This window comes from Paramormyrops kingsleyae, chromosome 5 (assembly GCF_048594095.1).
Source record: "Paramormyrops kingsleyae isolate MSU_618 chromosome 5, PKINGS_0.4, whole genome shotgun sequence".
Classification (NCBI taxonomy): Eukaryota; Metazoa; Chordata; class Actinopteri; order Osteoglossiformes; family Mormyridae; genus Paramormyrops; species Paramormyrops kingsleyae.
This window is the reverse complement of record NC_132801.1, coordinates 10,221,494-10,241,266: the sequence shown is the minus strand read 5'-3', so window position 1 is coordinate 10,241,266 and position 19,773 is coordinate 10,221,494. Positions and strand designations below refer to the sequence as shown.

Below are 19,773 nucleotides of genomic sequence, written 5' to 3'. Positions count from 1 at the left end.
TATGTGAACCGTATACATGCTACAATCATAGCTGCATATAAAATCCCATTTTAGCATAACAATAAAATGTATAATATTTAAAGACATCCTTTAAAAATATATATCTGTTAGTTTACGGATTGCAAGTAAACTAATTTTCTGTTCGGTTTCTTGTAGCGATGCATCACGTGATATGTGTTATTTTAGAATATAACTTTTTGGAACTATGCAAAGAAATTACTTAGGCGCTACACGAATTGGCCGCTTTGTCATAGGGGAATTCTTACAATAAGTCAGATTCCTCGGTGAGTCGCTCGTCTCTTGACCTTCCATCGAGGCCCGTCATGTGCTCCCCGCTCCAGAGCACATGATCCTCGTTAGACCAGTTCAGCGCCTCAGATAAGTAATTCCCCGTGGTTTCTCCGACTTGGAAGTTCAACCTAATTTTTGTGTGTCCGAACATAATTAACATGACAAAAATTCTGACGTTTACTTTGCTTTTGATTAGTAGTAACGTTAACACAGTTGACTTAATTGGCTTGTAAATATTCTACCGCAGAAAGGGGGTCAGGTACTCTTTTCCTAAAAGAGCTGCATTACTATTTGGTCGTATTTAAAACAATTTGAGGCATGCTTCAGTCTCTCCAGGAACACTGTCGGCTATCACCATCTCATTTAGCTGATTAATATAGTTACACAGGCGATTTTGAAATGAATCTGCTTGAATTGTTTTTGTTTATTTTTTATTTTAATTTTTTAAAATTTCTCCTCCATGAAGTGACAGGCTACAGTTACACTCACGCAAGCTTACCATGAAATGTGTCATGACCTTTACGCCCAGGAGTGATCACGCACCTGACCGCTCATATAGGGTAATTGCAGCGTAATGCGTTTCTGCATTCCTTTCATGCACCTTCCTTGACAAACCATCCTTTGAACTGCTAATGTGATTTCTGTCGTTTAAAATCCACATATATTTAAAGGACACTGACGGCGAGAAATTTAACTTAATCTTAACATAAAGCAGCAAAAATATTTTAATGGCAATAACGGTTTAATTAGCAAACAATTTAACTTAATTTTAGCATAAAGCAACAGAAATAGATTTTAATGGCAAAAAGAAAGGGTTTCATTATTATAACAAATTCACCGTCAGATAAATAATAGGGAGACCTTCCCGTTTTGTCATCCGCCATCCATCCAACCGAAAAATTCCTTGCCCTGTGTCTAAAGAAAGAATTATGTTAACTTGCTATAGTATTTTTGTTCCTGATCGACGACCGTAGGACTATTAACGATTTGTGTTTTCTGCATCATGTCAACCACACGATAGAAACGTTTGTGGAAAACGTCGTAAAAAAACAAACAAAAAACGGCGTCATCATTTTACACACTGATCCGATGATGCGATCACCATCTCTCAAATGACCGAGAATCATGTTATAAACGTTTGAAAAGCAATATGCATTTTGAAGGATTCCTCTTCATACTCTCTTACTTTGCGGATTAATTAGCGCACACCCACAAAACCAGTCTCGCTGTCAATGTGGACTAGGTTTTTCGGTTTAAGTATTTTCGAACGTCGTTTTGTGCGTGGGAAAACGAAAATTGGTCTGCGGACACTGCAGGACTAAAACAAAAGAAAAGGGCGAGAGAAATGGGGCGTGATGTTCAAATAAATGCGTGAGTGAGGCGAAATGATTTAATATGACAGATCTTTAATTACTTTCATGGACGCTGAGTACCTAAATGGTACAAAAGAATATACTTTGAAATTGCATGGAACTGCAAGTAACTGTCCTGAAGAGCGGACCAGGTCCAAGCATCACCCAGAGACACTACCACGTCTTCTCTGTTTAGGCTACAATTGTTTTCTTTTGCTCCTCAGAAACGGCATGCGGGAAGGCAGCAGCCATGTGTAACGGGACCTGAAGTTAATCTCCTTCTTGGCAATCAGCTGGAGCTCCACGTCTGAATCTTCTCAGTAAGTCCCGTGTGTATGTGTGAACAACTGTTTTTGGCAGTTGAGCCTAAGTTACGCAAGCTGCAGACGGGATCTGGCCAGGGGAAACCTTTCCCATATAGCCAGATGTTAGTGAGATGTTCATTCGACCTGTTTGGATATGTAGCAAAACAAAAGCTTAAATTTACATTTTAGTTTATGTATACGGTTTGTGGATTTGATTGTTACCAATGAAACTGGAATGTCAATATACACGCTAAAGATGATGACTCACGGTTTATCTTGAAATAAACGTGTGAGTATATCACGAAGTATTTCTATTTGTGACATCCGATTTATGACTAATTAGAATATGTTTCTGTTGCCAGGCTATGTTTTGGTGCTTGGACTTGGTAGCTCTGAAATTCACCGAGGAGTCGCGGTCATACTCTGCGTACTGTATGAGAAGGAGCCCAAAATATGAATAGGGAATCACCGGGTAGATTCTCTTTACTGCAGATGATTGATGAATCCCGAAAACGAAACCGCTGGTTTTCTCACAAGATATTGCAAAAGTTGCTTTGGAATTATGTGGTATTAGGAAACTGGCCAATGATAGCGTAAACGGAGAAACATGTGTTCCATTAGCCTAGTTAATATTAGTTTTTTTGGAATGAGTATGGATTATTTCCACATGCAAATCAGTTATTATTATTGTTGATGATAAAAATAACTCAATGAAAGAGATTAATTATACAGATGCTTTTGTTTATTCCTACCTTATATAACTTTATAACGAGATATTAAGGAGTTTTATACATCAGGATGTTTGATTAAATAGACTGAGCGTGTATGAGGTTGACCTTGGACCTCCCCAGAGGTTTTTTTCCCCTACTAGTCCAACTGAAAGAGTTCTGTTCTCCTCTGTAGTCACCTGCCTTTGTGTGTTTCCTGTGTATTTGTATATGCAAAGCACATTGGGCCAGCTGTTTTGAGTAAGTGCCTCATAAGTGAATGGAGCTGCTGCCTGTGGCTGGGTACCCCAGGTTCTCTCTCTCTGCTGTGCCTATCCCAGGACCCCAGCGACCTATAACGAGAAGGTATGAGCTCATGCCGCAGGTCCACACTGCCGCTGGCCAGGAGGGGGCGGGGCCTATGGGCCAGGGTGAGCCAGATGAGGAGGCGGCTGTGCCTGGACCACCAGAGCTGCGTGGACGTCCAGCTGGAGCCGCGGGCCGGCGTCTGGCTGCGCAGTTTCCACTTCCTGGACACGGATCGCTACTCTCTGGTCAGTGCCGGCGTTCTAGTTGGGAGACACCTGTGTGTCCGTGTGCCACTGCTGTTTATATGTAATGTAGCGAACAGCAGGGTCTACATTATAGTGAACAGAGAGCCAGTCACAGAGTGACATGCCATGTGTGTTTCACGGGTCCCGGACGTCCTGTGAAGGACACCGCATCAAATCAATGACTGGATAATGATGAATGGTCCACTCTGTGATTGGTCCACTTGGTAGCTTTCATTTTTTTATGGGAGTGAAGAAAGGATATATCCCAGATGTACTTATATCGCTGATTAAATCTGAAGCACTATTAATATCTAGCATTAACCCACCCTAGACATCGTAGCAACAGGTAGCATAGACACTAACCTTAAAATGGACAATGCATAAAAAACAACTTTTTAGTAGCTTGACATTTTTCCAAATTAGTCTAAGGGAAGTTTGGAGCAGCACAAATGCAGCCAGGAGTTGATGAATGGATACTTTATAATGTTTTTTTTTTCCTGCTTCATATATGCAACATCCAAACACAGACACACCAGCCCACAAGTACAAATGCTTACAACGGTGTAGGTCACGGTGTAGGGTGTAGGTCACAGTGTAGGTCACGGCGTAGGTCACAGTGTAGGGTGTAGGTCACGCTGTCAGTCACGGCATTGGTCATGGCGTAGGGTGTAGGTCACAGCGTAGGTCACATGTAGGTGACGTTGTAGGTCACAGTGTAGGGTGTAGTTCACAGCGTAGGTCACATGTAGGTGACGTTGTAGGTCACAGTGTAGGGTGTAGGTCATGGTGTAGGTCACAGTGTAGGTGACGTTGTAGGTCACAGTGTAGGGTGTAGGTCATGGTGTAGGTCACAGTGTAGGGTGTAGGTCACAGTGTAGGGTGTAGGTCATGGCGTAGGTGACGGCGTAGGTCACAGTGTAGGTGACGGCGTAGGTCACAGTGTAGGTGATGGTGTAGGTCACAGTGTAGGGTGTAGGTCATGGTGTAGGTCACAGTGTAGGGTGTAGGTCACAGTGTAGGGTGTAGGTCATGGCGTAGGTGACGGCGTAGGTCACAGTGTAGGTGACGGCGTAGGTCACAGTGTAGGTGATGGTGTAGGTCACAGTGTAGGGTGTAGGTCACGCCATAGGTCACGGTGTCAGGTGTAGGTCACAGCGTATAAATAAACCTTAAATATGCAAGAAAAAAGATGTTATGACTTTTCATACAGTGAGAGCTGGACCAATATCGCAGACCTGAGCTCTGAGCTCATTTTCATTTCAGAATAAAACTCCCTTTATGGGACCCTGCAGTGATTATCTGAATTACTAACTGTGGATGTGATCTCACAGTAATGTTCATCCAGGTCTTATTCATCAGCGTTGATTAATCTCCACAAAGCCCTCCCTTAATTACAGTGGGTCTGTCTGTAGCTCATCCACTGATGATGTTAATTTATAGGCAGATGGGGTGAACTGACATATAATTAATTATTTTTGATATTTGTTCACTCAGTTTGTTGACAAAGGTTCTTTGTCCAACTGTAAGTGTTTACTTGTGACTATAGTGTGCCATGTTGGAATGGTAGAATACCACAGATCCTTTGTAATATATGACATCTGTTGTGATAACAAAATCTCATCATCACCTGCTCGATTTATAAATTTAAATTAACAACAACAATAATAATGATGATAATAATAATAATAATAATCATATTTATTATTATTATTATTAATAATATCTAATAATCCCATTTTACAGTTGTTAAGCACAGTTAGCATGGAAACTGACCTAACTTTAGTTTGTTGTAATTTTAGCTCATGACCCACATCTGCGAGCCTCACCCCACTCGAAGGGAACAAAAACGTCGACGCGAATGCTAACGCAAACAAAACAGAAGTCAGTTTGCATCGACCTTGGCGACTGAATCTGACGTCACGGGGCACCGAGGATGTCAAGCTGTCAGCATGGAAAGCATAAGAGCGAGAAATGTAAACAGATGAGGACCTTAGGCGTTTAATGTGCCATTCTTTCATGTAGTACATCCCATGTTGATGTAATTTTTATATGTTCCGCCAATTCCACTCAGGGATGTAATTCCCTTATCCATTACACTAGTCTTTACAGGGCTGTCAACTTTTGTCAGCCGGCTGGCGTGAGATTTTCGATTTCAGACAAGTCCGCACACGCATTTACACCTATGTGACAGTTTTATTACCTTGTAAATAGTCTGTAGGGTTTGCAAACTACCCCACCGTTTTTGATGCAGCTAATTTTAGGTTTATAATGTAATAATATAAATTTGCCGTAAGATTTCTTTCGCGAGCGTGAGAGTCCGAAAGCGTGACTGTCACGCCAGATGCGTGAGAGTTGGCAGCCCTGCCTTTATGAGTTATTTAGATATTAAGTAAGTGAAATGTGCTTAATGTAATTAAAGTATTTCTGTAGCTCCTCTTTGTGTACTTGTTATCTACTGTGAGCTGCACATCATACATGGACAAGCTGGATTTTCAATATCTAAGTTATAGCATTAAATAAATTACCAGGTGATGTGACACTTGGAATTTCCCAAAATGCGTATGCTGGCACTGTAACGTCGTCACTGGCGGCCGTGACAGGTACTGTAAAATGGGCAGCGCCTGTTTCTCCGCCTCCGAACCGCGCTGTCAAATCCGATGGCGAAGGCGACGCGCTTGATTTTTTTTCGCGCTCGGTCGCCTCCCACCTGTCGTACAGGAGGGGGCTGATTTTTAAGGACGCGCTTCGCGTGGCCGCAGGCACAAGGAGAGCAGGTGACTCCGGAGCGACGCCGCCGCGTTTCAGTATAGCGCATTTTCACTCGATATCACATATTTCTTGAATCACCTGGAATACTATTATTATTATTTTTTTATTGTATTAACAAAACTATTCTTCTCGAAAACAGCGAACTATTTTTTTCTTTTGACGATTTGTACAGTAACCTATATATTTTAATTTTTTATTTGCGTCGGACGTACTTTGCATTTAAGAAAAATCACGGCAACGGAACATGACAGGGACTACAACCTAAAGAAGAGAAACTTCTAGTTTCACGTTTTTATTTTATCCTCATCTGTAGGCTGAAACTACTGTGAGAAATGGGAAAATTAATGGTAATTATAATGTTTATTGTACTTTTTTACTGTTTAATATGTCAGGCCTATAACATTCTTGATATAACCTGTGTTCAGATCATTGGATCTTTTGAAGAAGCAAGGGCGTAGGAGAGAGTTTAATGTAAAACCCAAAAGGTTTATTTATTAGAGGGGGTTACAAATTAAATCAAATTAAATAATGGGGGACTGGGTACACACCCCCAATCCCGCCCCTCTAAACAAACTCAGTTTTAAATCTTTGCTTTATCTTTTTATTATTTAATGTGTTTCTTTTTTTTGCATAAATTATCATTTCTGCACGTTTGTTAAAACATCTTAATTTAAATCCCTTTTGTTGCTACACTTTAACAGCATGGAAAATCAGCCCCTTTATTGCATCGACTGAGATGTTGCAAACTAGTGACGATTTTAGCCTAAAGTATCACAATCGCTCAGGTTGTGTACTATTAAAATTGTCTTGCTCGATGTTCTCACTCATCCAGTGGGTGAGAGACACTGTTTCTTTGCTGTCAGTCGAATTTTGTTCACTTACGATTTTTTTTTTCTTTTTTTGGGGGGGGGGGGGGCTCTGTCGAACACAGACATATGTGAGACTTTCAGTGGTTTTGAAGAGATTTAAAGTAGAACAAGTGGCATAAGATTTCACAGTGCTGTTAGACCTGTGTTTCCCAACCCGATCCACGGTTTTTGCTTGCTAGGAACTGGGAGTTACTAAAAATGCAGACTGTCTGGGAGGGAGCAAAAACCTGGACTGTTTGGGGGTTCAGTGAGGAGCGGGTTGGGAAACGGTGCCTTAGACCATTTCACTGCATGACGCTCTGCGATTGGTATGTTTGTTTCAGATAACTCTCTACAGATCTTCTGCAGCTCTTAAATATTTGGTAGGTAGGTGGGCAGGTACTTCTGTGGATGAATGTATCTGTCCAGCAACTGAACAGGATGGTCAGTGGTCTGTTTCTATGTGGACATTACAGTATAATGTTCCATGGTGTGGCCAGAGATGATTAGTAAAGCTAATGATGGGGTTGAGTCGTTCTAGCAGTTCGCCATGCTGATTCCCCCATCTTGTATGTTTAGCGTGCCCGGGGGGAATCACCAATTGACCTTGGACCTTGGTTATTTTATGTGTAACGGAACGTGTCACGGTACACAGTTGTGGGGCAGGTTGATTTCGTCCAGCACTGGGTAATTCAACAACATGGGTCATGCCCGTGTTCCAGCTTGTGTTACACATGTCAGTATTACATAACATTTACTTACATACCTAAATAAATAATGATATAAAATACCACAGTATCTAATTGTCTAGTTGGGGTACAAGTGATGACTGTTTCCCACCAATACCATGGCAACTGCCTGCCTCTTGATTTAATTATTAAAGGAAAACAGGAGGATTGTTGAGATCAATCGGATTGGACCGATCCAACAGTTTTGTTTGTTTTCTGCTCGCCTGTTTGCCGTGCGTAAATATAACAGGCTTTGTCACTCAGGCAAGGCGAGTGGAAGCACAATGATTTATTGATGAGTTCTTTCTGGCTTCTGCTTCATGTCTTTGTAGAACACAGACAGCGGAATAGTACATGAGCCTTGGCTTTGATCTCCAGGGTGTCCATTCGCAGTGGAAGTGCTGCTTTTGTTCTTACGTTCTGTTCGCTTTTGTTTACAATCCCTCTGTCTAGTTCATTAGCCACGCTGTCCTCGAAGCTTTCACAGTGGCCTCCGTGAACACAGGTTGCAGTGTAAATCGATTTGATCTTACCACTGTTTGGATATATGCAATTTAAGTCTCTCTTAGCGAGATCCGCTGTGGACACTGCAAGCCTAGAAAGGTTTGCACAGCGCGTGTTTCACTGAGTGTTTATGAACAGTGGCTGTTTGTGGTGGCATCAGATGGTGGCCTTGAAGTGCTTGTGCTCCACCATCAACTCCAGGTTTTCTGGTTGTCTGCTAGTTTGTCTGTCTACTCCCATATTCTGTCATTAGCCTCTACAGCTTCACCACAGTCAACGGCCAGGCCACAGAACAGCTCAGTCTACCCTTGAATTGGACTCGGATTCTTCCTGTGGCCTGACATGTTCATTCTAAGCCTTTGTTGGTGGTGTTGAGTTGTGCCTCTTTCCCTGTGTGTTTGGTCTCAAGAACAAATGCTCTGGTCTTACGCATAGTCCTAGAAGAATATTCTGGAAGATGAGAGGGATATATGCAGAGGTGGAAAGTTCAGGTCCATAAAGTACAAATCCAGACCAAGATTTCGTTCCAACCAAGTGTGACTCTTTATACTCAACTGGTTGGTTGAAGCAAAATTTTAGTCTGGATTTTTACTTTCTGAGCCTGAATTCCACCTATGGATATAACGGCAGTGAATGTTTTGTTATTTACTATTTGTTATCCTTCACTGATTAATGCAGTAGATGGATGCGTTCACAGTGTTTTAGAGATGATGTTCCTCCCATCCTTCGGTTGTCCCTCGTTCCCAATCCGTCCAACCTGCATCTCTGTGCTTTACCCAGGATCCAGTGCAGGAGTGGGGGGAGGAGCGAGAGGAGGGTGTTGTGTATGGCGTGACCCTGCGGAGAGAGCCAGTCCAGCCGACCCCTGACACCACGGATGGACAGCTGGGCCAGGGCTGCGCTCAGCAGCAGGTGTGCAAGCTACGGCGACTCAAGGCGACCACTCTGGACCGCCTGGTGGCCGAGCTTCTGGACCCATCCTGTCAAGAGCCAAACTACAACCACATCTTCCTGTGCACCTACCGAGCCTTTACCAGCACTAGCACGCTGGTTGAGCTGCTTTTCCAAAGGTACCGTGTGGGATGCCTTCATTTTAGGCCTTTTTGTGCACACATGCTGAAATAGTTTGCAGTGTCCCTTAATTAAAGCGGCACTTATGTAACCTATTGACACCGCGGGAAGAATGAGAATTAGGATTAGGGTTGTAACGTCAGGGAAAAATTGAAAGAATGTTGTTTTAGAGATGTACTGAAAACAGTGCTTGGGTTTCTAGTGAGTGCCCTTTGTTAGAAAGCTGTCACTCCGTGCATGGTTACAGAGACGTGGGAGGGAGTACCCACATAGCGTCTAACGAGTTTCTGAAGTATGTCATTGACTTCAAGAATCTGCAGAATTTCTACTAAATTGCGGCAAGGCAACCTGCTGGATTAAGGAGCACTGCTAGTTGACCAGGCAACTGTGATTAGAATGTAAGCGCCGTCAAGTTTGTTTGATTAGTAAAAGTCAATGGAATCCTGGAGGTATTACTGTCCACTTTTTCGCCCGTGGGCACTTTTGAGGTGTGTCAGGAGAATCGGAAGCATTTAATCAAATGAAACTCTATCATAATGAGAACCGGAGATGCATGAAGCTCATTTGACGGCTAGTATTTACAAAACAAATTCGGTCCCCTTCAGAGACAGACAGCTGGAGTGGGGGTATAAAGTCTCCCTTTCATGGTAGCAGATGTCAGTACGGTCAGAGAAAAATGGAAACATCTCATACAGCCTTCAGTAATTGAAATGGGCATAATCCATATGTTGGTGCTTCCCTGCGCTGGTGAGGCAATTAACGAGACCTCTGTGTTTTCTCAGGGACGACGTGCTCTCCGAGTTATACCCTGACTGCCAAAACAGGTGAGGAATCTGTTATCAGAAGCTGAAATGAGTCTGTCCTTCACAGCCCCAAACCCATGCTTTGAATCCATATCTAGAAACATGACCAAGGTCTTGTGGTGTCTTCTCTGTAGCTCCATGCTTCCACTCATCCAGACTTGGCTCGATGAGTACAGTGAGGACTTCTGGGATCCTCCACAGTGCCCGGCCCTACGGTTGCTCTCAGCCCACTTGTTCCAGCGGCCCTGCTTCCGCCGACTGGCCAAACGTGCTGATACACTGCTGAGGAAATTTCAGGAAGGTACAAAAGAACGGCAGTGATGCTTTAGTGATATTAAGGCCATGTTACCTTTACTGAATCAATATTGACCATTATTGTTTAGTCAAACTTCCTTGTGTTACAGTGCTACAGCTTTAATATTAGTGTTGAGTTGACTTGATTGGACAGATGACAGGTATGGTAAGTCTTCTCTCTACTGATGCCTCTGTAAACAGTAATTCTGCTTTTCTCTAGAGAGCAATCTGCAGGAAAAGGCCTTGTTGGGGGAGGACGCTGAGATGCTAGACGTTCAGGATACAGAGGAGATGAGCCTAACCTGGGAAAATGCAGAGGAGCAGGTAGACTTCATGGACTTCCCTGTGAGAGATGTTGCAGAAGAGCTCACGCGATTGGACGCTGTAAGTGTCAGTCACTTTGAACCATCACACCATCACTCTTGCTCTGCCAAAGCCTATTAATGATGTAGCTCTGTGCTGACCTTTTCTGGATTACAGGAGCTCTTTGAGAAGGTTGTGCCATTCCAGTGTCTGGGCTGTGTGTGGTCCCAGCGAGACAAGAAGGAGAACTTGGCACCCACTATCCGAGCAACCGTCGCCCAGTTCAATATCGTCACTAACCGGGTCATGACCTCGCTGCTGTGCAGCCCGGTCGGTGTGGTCAGCCCCACCATTCCGCTGGCCAGCAGCCCTACCCAGAGGGCTCGGATTATCGAGAAGTGGATCAGCGTGGCACAGGTGAGTGTGGTGGCTGGAGGTGGACGGGATGCTCTCGACAGTATCTGCAAATGTCCAGGGTCTGTGTGGAACTCACCTGTGGTTTTGTTGGATTGCTCAGGAGTGTAGGCAACTGAAGAACTTCTCCTCCTTGAGGGCGATCTTGTCGGCTCTGCAGTCCAATGCCATCTACAGGTTAAAGAAGACCTGGGCGGCTGTCAGTAGGTGTGTTTTCAGTGAGATCTGACCGTATGTTTGAATCAAAGAGGGACTACAGGTGGTAGGAAATTTAGGATCTTCACCAAAAGGTCATCTTAGTACACTCACATCTTCTTGGTTTGATTGAGAAGGTCAGCTGACACCGTAGTTATGGTGGCTGTGCTGGTTTTGTCCTTACCAGGGAGTACATTGCCAACTTTGAAAACCTCTGCGAGACCTTCACGGATGAGAACGGTGTGCTGACCAGCAGGGAGATTGTGGTGGAGGTGAGAACTTACTCAAAATCCAGCTGTTGGAGCAGAACTAGGTAGCTTTTAGACCAAGTGTCAGTAAAAGGAGGACCGGAGTTCGTGGGCCTGCCCTACAAGGTGGTTATGGGTTCATAACGGCTTTTGGTCAAGATTCTCTCTATACATAATTGTGTAGGAGGCCACTGTTGACAGCTGCTTATTTCAGTGGAAGCTGGGAATGTGGCTGTTCTGAAAAAATATGCAACTGGAATCTGATTCTTATTCATTTTTAATAGTAACACTGAATAATTTTAATGGATTTATTTCAGGGAAAATGCTATTGTAAAAATAAACAGCAGGACAACACTAACACTAGCCCTAACACTAACACTAGCGCGGCCTTTCCTCTGCGTGAGGGGCCGAGCCTTATCAGCATTAGCTTGATTGGCCTCGCAAATATTCAGAAACAGGGAGTGGCGTTTGTGGCAGCCAGGGGCGTGAAAGGCCGGCTCCGCATTGCGCTCGCGCAGATTCACATTGTTGCATTTCCCCACCCGTTATTGGCCATGCCGTGGGAACCTTTAATGGTTACGTCACAGAGCAAGGGAGCGCTGCACTGGGAATCTCTGTTTGTTATGGTGAAGATGGCTCCAGGCGTGGTGGCAACCCAAGCTCATGACACAATTCAATTCAGTTCAATTTTATTTGTATGGCACATTTTCACAACATTGCATTGTCTCAATGCGCTTTACAATGTCCCTGCCCTGCCCTGCCCTGCCCTTAGGAGGGAGGAGGGAATTACAGACATTATACAGAGAGGGGTTCAATAAATATGATAGGGAAAACAAACAAGCCACACACACGTTACCTGGCAGGAGAGAAAATCAGACACAGGAATGAAAGTGGTCCTTCTCACTTATATATGTTGGGAGAAGCCAGTGTTTTTCTGTTGGGTTTATTTCCCACCTGTACAGGCTGTGCATAAGCGTCTGATTTTGCTTATACACTGTTCTACGGACAGAACGTAAACAGAGATAGGTGCTGCGGTGTCGCTTTTCTGTGCCGTGTGTTCACGCTGCACCTCTCCGCTCGTATCACTTTCCAGAGCCTGAAAGACAATGTTATCATTCGATTTATTAGTATTTGCAGAGGCAGCATTGTATGTTGGCCACGCCACTTGCAGATTAAAGCTGGGGGTGTCTTGTTATCGGTGCAAGTTTCAATTCAACCCAGATCCGCGTGAAAAGTCCCTGCCTGTCTAATCAAGCTGTCATTTACTGATTGATGGGTAGGAGGCACAAGGCAGCCGCGCGTGATTGGGAGGTGATCCTGGCAGAGGCCTGTGGTTCTGTTACAGAACGTGCCAAGACGGCGCCTAGGCTGAAGTCTAACCACGTTTCGCTCTTCCTTCGCAGGATGAGAGCCAGTCGGCTGAGGACCCCTCCGGCCCTCACCAGTCCCCCAAGATCTGCCCTCCGCCGATGGTAATGCTCAGTGCTGTTCTTCGGAGACTGAGTGTTTTCACAACAGAATGCTGAAAAAATATGTTACGGTGCCAAATGTGAATTCTGAGCCTCTCGGCAGTCATGAGCAATATAAAGAAATGGGAACCAGTAATGCCAAGTATATAACAGGAAGTGACATGTCCTGATTTCCCTCTTTGTGATTGGCTACCCCTTTTTGGGACATTCTCTATTCCGTAGACTTTGAAATTCCCTTCCGAAGCCGCAGAAACAGTGTTTCCGTGCTTCCAGGGTAGTTATTATGGATCTGCCTATAATGGAAAGCGATGCACTTTTACGCTTCTGGCCCCCTGCGGCATGACACCTTGCATTATGGGATTGAAGCGGGTGTTTGGTGCTTCTAAGGGGTGGCACCTTTTGAGTGTGTTTATCGCCTCTTCTGTCGCAGAGCGCAGCCAGTGGCGTCATTCCCTACCTGGGCACGTACCTCACCATCCTGACCATGCTGGACACCGCGCTGCCCGACACTGTGGAGGTGAGCAGGCTGGCACAGGGATTCAGACAATGGAAACCGGCACAGTTCCTGGGATCTTTTTTCGGGGGAGGGGGATTAGCAGCACTAACTTCTCCCCTTGTCCTTCAGGGTGGTCTCATCAACTTCGAGAAGCGGAGGAGGGTCAGTATTTCACCCACCACCCTTTGTGTCTGTCTCAGTGTTCAGTGTTTACCGTATGTGACGGGCACCTGCAGTTGCTAATAGTTCAAGAAACATGGTGAAACTCGCGTGTCACAGTTACAGGGGAGGGGACAGGTGCTTTGGGGGACAACAAGAGGAAAAAAAACAGTGCAATACAGGACAAACAGCAGAGTAATAAGAGACACAGCAATGCAAGACAAAAGACAACATGCAATATGGGCAGTGAAACGAAAAATAGGCAATAAATAGGTGGTGCATTGTGTGATTTTATTTCGCAATAGCGTGCAGTGACTCTGGCCGGACTGTGGTAGAGCCAGTTGCGTGTGAGTGTGTGTTTTAAGGGCATGGCCAGTGTGTTTACAATCCGCCGGCATTTCATCCATAGGGACCGGCTTCGCCATTGTTTTTAGTAGAAAGAGTGGCCATTCTTTGGAAAATTGTTTTTCTGAGCCTGAGGGACACCCAGTAACTGGGGAAGGATGCTGTGCTGTGTGTTAGTCACACCCCAGCCATTGAATAATGACTGTCATGGCTACTGTAGCTGGGTGTGGGGGAGGGAGGGTGTTTTAGGGCCACTTACTATGTCTGTCGTAATGAAATTCCTGAAAGGCAGGCCCTTCAAAGCACTGATGTCCACCATGTATCTGTGCAGGCTGACCCTCCCAACTCCTCTCCCGTTTCTCCGTCTCCCTCGTAGGAGTTTGAGATCCTTTCCGAGATCCGGCAGCTCCAGGGCACCTGCTCCCTGTACAGTCTCCCCCCCCACGCCCAGATCGCTGCACGGCTACAGGACTGCGAGCTGCTGTCTGACCAGACCAGGTAGGGGGGGGCGGGGCAGATATGTGAAGTGGGAGGGGCTAAAGAGGTTAGTGTAAGTGATACAGGGGTATGATTGAGCCAGCAGAGAGATTTCTGAATGTGCCAGTAAACAGGGACGGGCAGCATTTCTGATACATGCATTTAAAATACTTTTAAAATATTTTAAATACTATATTGTATTTTGTAATTTGTATTTGCCTTACTTCATCGAAGTGATTATGTAATTTGTATCAAATTTTGTGTTTTGAGAATATCCCATCATATTAAGAAGTATCAAATGTAAGAACATTGTGACGAAAGATTGTCTAAGCAGTGAAGGTGAAAATGAAGCGAATTTACACATCGCCGGTCTGTGCTTGCACCCTGCCAGCTATGAGCTGTCTCAGGAGCTGGAGCCCCCGGTCGACACCTATCCCAGCCCCCCCACCTCCTGGGCCCCCCGGCTAATTAGCAAGAAGCTGACTTCGTAAGTCTCCTGGCTCTCTGTTCAGCTCTCACACATGATGAAGTTTTCTCTCTGTGATACGTAATCAGCATCATCATTGTTGAATGTTGTACCTAAAATAGCTTTTTCTATTTCTATTCTACACAAGTTTGCTAAAGCGTGTTGCTTATGTACTGGTTTCCCTCTTGTGTGTGTGTGTGTGTGTGTGTGTGTGTGTGTGTGTGTGTGCGCGCATGTACATGAGCAGGCTGTTGACCCCGGGCGATGGTACAAACAGCAAGACACATGCAGACCAGATCAGTGTGTCTTCCACGGGGTCCAGCAGCTCGGACTTGGACGAATTATCAACGCCGCAGCTGTCACCGAGAGGCAAGGTACTGTATACAAAAAGCATACCAGTCCCTTGCCTGAACTATTTTGATTTGAATCATTTACTCTTTGTGTACTTTATCTTAATGTATTATCTTAATGTTACTTCTAATAAGAACAACTATTAAATCCACTGTTCTTGATGTGGTTATTAATCATGGGTTTATCCCTTAATACCCAAACTGGTCTCCAACTGTGCTGTTGCTAGACTGTGGTTGCTGGTTGAAAAGCTAAATGATGGGTAAATGGTGTCTCCATTCTGTCTTTAGTCTTCACCCTGCCCTTCTCACGAAGACGTTGAAGCCTCCCCGTCTGCCAGTTCAGAAATCTCCATGACCTCCGGCTCCCAGACAGACGCATCAGTTTCCCCGTCCGTCTCCATGAGTCAGGACCCCAGCCCTGGTTCCCACGCCTCTGCCTCCACGAGCTCTCAGCCCGTCTACAACAAGCAGGTGGCCGACTCGTGCATCGTGCGGGTCAGCGTGGAGTGCGGCAACAACGGCAACGTCTACAAAAGCATCCTGGTGAGACGCGATGGAGCGCCTTCGGGGAATGCTGCCTTCGGTCAGAATGGAAAACAGAATCACTGGTCATGGGAGTTGTGGTCGATCACAGAGAGCGATGGAGTGAACGCCAAACAAAAGTGGAAATAAAACGGCAAGATGAGAAAACACACAAAGGGCAGAAACACGGCCTTGGGGAATTCCGGAATCTTGGTCTAGATGTAGCCGAAATTCCAGGCTGAAACAAACCACAACACACCGATTTATCGTTTTACAAATATATAAAGAGAAGCTGGAATTGATCGTGTTGCATTTAGCCTTTCTGCAAACCATGCCCTTAAATATGTGACCCCTAATCATTATTGCCTGTGAAAAGTGATCCACCTTTGGGTAGCTCACACAGCTTGACTCAAGCAGACCTGGCCAAATGCATACAGCTAAACCCTGTTTGGGGGACGCTGCAGCCGCCTTACAGCCCTGATTGGGATAAGCTCTTAGACGGAGGGAGGATGGATGGATACAATCGAACCTTCAGCCGGTTCAAATTATACATCTCAGTAATTGCATAAGTTCTGCTTAGATTCAGTATTAACTCTAGTTTATCCTTTCATTCCTTACAGCTGACGAGTCAGGACAAGACTGCGCAGGTCATCCAGAGGGCACTGGAGAAGCACAATTTGGAAGGTGTGGACATCCATAATTTCACCCTCAGCCAGGTGTTGCCTGAGGACAAAGGTGAGCCCTAGCAGGACACTTGACATCACAGAACATCTGGTTGCAGTTGTCTACTGATGTGGCTGCTGGCAGCAGAATGGTTCACCAATGTTGCTTCTCCCTGGGTTTCCTTGCAGAGCTGTGCATTCCAGACAAAGCCAATGTGTTCTATGCAATGTCCACCTCAGCCAACTATGACTTTATCTTGCGGCGGAGATGGAAGAGCCACCTAAGACTCCTGGAAGGTGCCTCCACCTCAGGGTCTCTGACAACGCATCACCAAGCCAAGTGACAGCACCCTCTTTGGCCTGGAGGAATTACTACAGCAGAAGAGGGGAGACGGGTTGTCATTGGGAAGGAAGAGAAAAGGCAGCAGCTGTGTTTGTTGTCCTTGGAGGTGAAAAGCATTTCAGTGCAGACCAGAACCCAAAGAGAAAGGACAGAAAGGGGGGCGGGGGCTGGCTGAAGATCGTCACAAAGGTGCAGAGATGCATGAGCACTTCATCTGAAGACATGAAGAGGAGTGAACAGGATCATTTGTAGATTTGGCTTGTGTCCGGAGGGACACATTTTATGTAAAGTAATAAGCATTTTCTTAGTGTATAAATGCTAGTGAACAAGGAAGGACACGAAGAAGCACTTTAGGATGAATACGAGTACGTTGGGAGTGACTTTGGGAAGACTTTTTGGGGAATGTTGGTGCTCCAAACGGATTTCTCGAATTGGTTTGTTCTGCTTAGTCATCCACTAATTATTTACACCTAATATAGTGACTAAAAGCCACACGCTATTGCCTCGCATGCAATTAAATGCACTCTAAAAGGAGCACATACTTTCTGATATAATCGGCTAGCAGCCCCGATTTCACGTGATTTGCATTTGCACAAATTAGGAAACCTTTGCACGTAGCCAGAGCCTTCAGAAAGACTCATCGCATTGTGTCCTTAAGCCACGCAGACACCCCGTGTCCTAAAAAAAGGAAAGTCTTTCTGAAACACGCGATACAGGCGTGATGTGGGGAAGCGCCCCTCGCTGCAGTTTTGTGGAGTGGAATGCCGACGAGCGTTCCAGGAGAGCTTTCGGTTGGGCGGGAGGTGTGAAGCCTTGCTTGGGACACGCCCCGATGAGAGTTTCAACCTAAGGAGAGTGATTGCCCAACTGGACTGGCGGCATTCCAGCGCAACACCCTGACTTGACAAGTCAGTTCTTCGCAGTGCGGGACACCCACGGCGCCATAGTGATTATTACCACTGCAGCGGATGGGAGAATGTTTGCCTGCAGCCGGGTTTTCCGGCACGATGTTATTTCAGTGTTACTACCCAGGGAAAATGAAGGACTCGTACCGCTCAAGACCTAAGAATCTGTGAAAGGATCTTGTGGTGCTTCAGTTTCAGCCCAGACCCTGTTTGTTCTGTCATCCCCCATCGTCTCACTCGTTTTGCCAGTGTTGTGTTCTGTCTGCTCTCTCCTCCGGAGAACTCCCATTGTCTCAAGTGTCCTGCCAGTGTTATTTTCTGCTCTGATCATTTCCAAGCTGAATGTTCCCCCTTGCGTATTAAAATTGCAGAAGATGTCTATTGCACAAGTTAGAGGATAAGTAACCGACGAATGAAAGTCCGCCTTATCTTTCCAGGCGTAACCAAGATGCGCTTTTATTCTGAGGATTATCCCTGAACTGACATTCCCTCTGATCTGAGTTTGTTTTTAATTTATATTGTTTTAATTTTATCTGTGCATTTTAAATATTATATTGTATATTTAATATATTGTCGTGTTTATTGTTGGTCTTTCTATGTCCCAGCTATTGTTTTTTCTTCTTCTTTCCCAATAATGAGTCTCTGAGCGATTTGCCTGACACTCGAGGAAGTATTTATGTAAATGAGAGTGAAGCTAAACAATGAGCTGTGTGTGTGTGTGTGTGTGTGTGTCTGTGTGCACGTGCAGGAGATGTCGATAAGGTTGTCGGTGTGCTGTTTAAATCTGGGCTGTTATCAGAGTCCTTCTGACCAGCACCTTGTACCATACTCCAGGCGACAGCTCGGTGTCCATCTTTTCCGTTTCCCATGTACCCAGTAGAATGCATCGCATTGCATGACCTTTGTGTCTCTCCTCTGGCTCTGTGTAACTGTCATTGCTTTTAAACTTCGCAGCAATAGTTACAAATAAAAACTTATATGTTCGTTCATGTGTTTGCTGACATTGTTCACTCATAAAAACTTCATTGGAAGAAATTTGATTCATTCCCTTTATAATTAATGGGGAAAACCACTGTAATACCAGCATAATACAAATTCCTGTGTAGTTTATGGCTTCAAGTGGCTGACTGAGCTGGCATTTGGCTGCAGTCTGTACTTATCTGTCGACTGTGACATGACCCAGACAGATGTGACCAAGACATGGATCGCCCTCATGTGGCAGGGGGATAAAATTTGCTTTCTGATCCAGGCCTCTTACATTACTACAGTACACAGACTGCAGAAACAGAGGGGGGGGGGGGGCACCTGGACGCAGGTAACTTAGGGATGCAGTGATGAACAATCACAGAAAAGTGGCATGCAAATAATTTAATGCAAATAATTTAAAGGGTATCGTGAGATGGACAGTCACAATAAAAAAGAATGAAGAGGCTGAAGGTTATATTGAAGTTTTTCAAAAGTGAACACACAAGAGGACACGACTGTATGCCCCCCCCCCCCCCCCATTCAGAGGCGTTTCATGTTTTTTTTTGTTTTTGGAAACTGATCAAATTTTGTGGCCAAATATGATGGTGCTGCAATTTTGAGCAGACAGAAGGGATGTGGTGGGTGAATGGGCTGAATTTCCTGAACACTTCTGTTTTACTTCTTAATTGAACAATTCAGCTTGTAGTCTGGGAGTTCGCTCTAAATGGTGCTAAGTCACATCTTTCCTTGACTGACTGTCCTATGCTGTGCTCTGTTTTGTTGGCCCTCATCTGGGAGTCATCTAGGAGAAGGTGACCATCCATCCATCACACCATGAGCCTTACAATGTCTTTCCGCAACTATATCACAAGATATGGATAAACATACATGAAAATCACAGTGGATAGGGCAAAATCTACACGAGCGGATTACAAACCTGTTCAACAGATGGCGCTAGCTTTCTAAAATGGTGAGAAAGCGCTGAATCTGTCTTTCTGTTACTCAGATCAACAGCCTGTGATTCACTCGTACTGTAAGGAGGCTGTACCACAGCGAGCCACTAGGTGGCGCTGAATCTACGGAGGTGGTGTGAAAATAGAGAACGTGACGCTTATAATCGGACGGCTTTATTTAAGGAGATTGTAGGAGCAGAAAACATAATATAGTAAGACACATCTAACGTGCTTCTCCAAGGATTCTGCATTGGAGTGATTCTTGTAACCCTGC

The 19,773-nt window shown here is 44.9% G+C and overlaps 1 protein-coding gene across 6 annotated transcripts; it reads left to right on the top strand.

Moving 5' to 3' along the window:
- Positions 1–305: 305 nt before the first annotated feature.
- On the top strand, positions 306–18,567 carry rgl3a (ral guanine nucleotide dissociation stimulator-like 3a). 6 transcript variants are annotated; one of them, XM_023791949.2, is made up of 19 exons: positions 306–382; positions 1,868–1,963; positions 2,997–3,209; positions 8,839–9,128; positions 9,912–9,953; positions 10,067–10,233; positions 10,447–10,610; positions 10,707–10,946; positions 11,047–11,150; positions 11,326–11,410; positions 12,790–12,858; positions 13,286–13,372; positions 13,481–13,513; positions 14,232–14,353; positions 14,724–14,819; positions 15,046–15,172; positions 15,437–15,691; positions 16,291–16,405; positions 16,522–18,567. In XM_023791949.2, the coding sequence occupies exons 3-19, from the start codon at positions 3,024–3,026 to the stop codon at positions 16,674–16,676; spliced, it is 2,337 nt and encodes a 778-aa protein (XP_023647717.1). In that variant the 5' UTR covers positions 306–382; positions 1,868–1,963; positions 2,997–3,023; the 3' UTR covers positions 16,677–18,567. The 6 variants fall into 6 exon arrangements, with proteins under 6 accessions (XP_023647717.1, XP_023647718.1, XP_023647716.1 ...); XM_023791950.2 differs by lacking the exon at positions 306–382 and adding an exon at positions 390–851; XM_023791948.2 differs by lacking the exon at positions 306–382 and adding an exon at positions 904–1,662.
- The last annotated feature ends 1,206 nt before the right edge of the window (positions 18,568–19,773 follow it).

What these genes read in the sequence shown, in the direction of transcription:
- rgl3a (XM_023791949.2), top strand. Translation starts at nt 3,024, where the DNA reads ATGAGCTCATGCCGCAGGTCCACACTGCCGCTGGCCAGGAGGGGGCGG. An exon ending in GTTGAGCTGCTTTTCCAAAG is followed by an intron (nt 9,129 to 9,911) that starts GTACCGTGTGGG and finishes GTGTTTTCTCAG; the next exon opens with GGACGACGTGCTCTCCGAGT. An exon ending in AGCTGTCACCGAGAGGCAAG is followed by an intron (nt 15,173 to 15,436) that starts GTACTGTATACA and finishes TTCTGTCTTTAG; the next exon opens with TCTTCACCCTGCCCTTCTCA.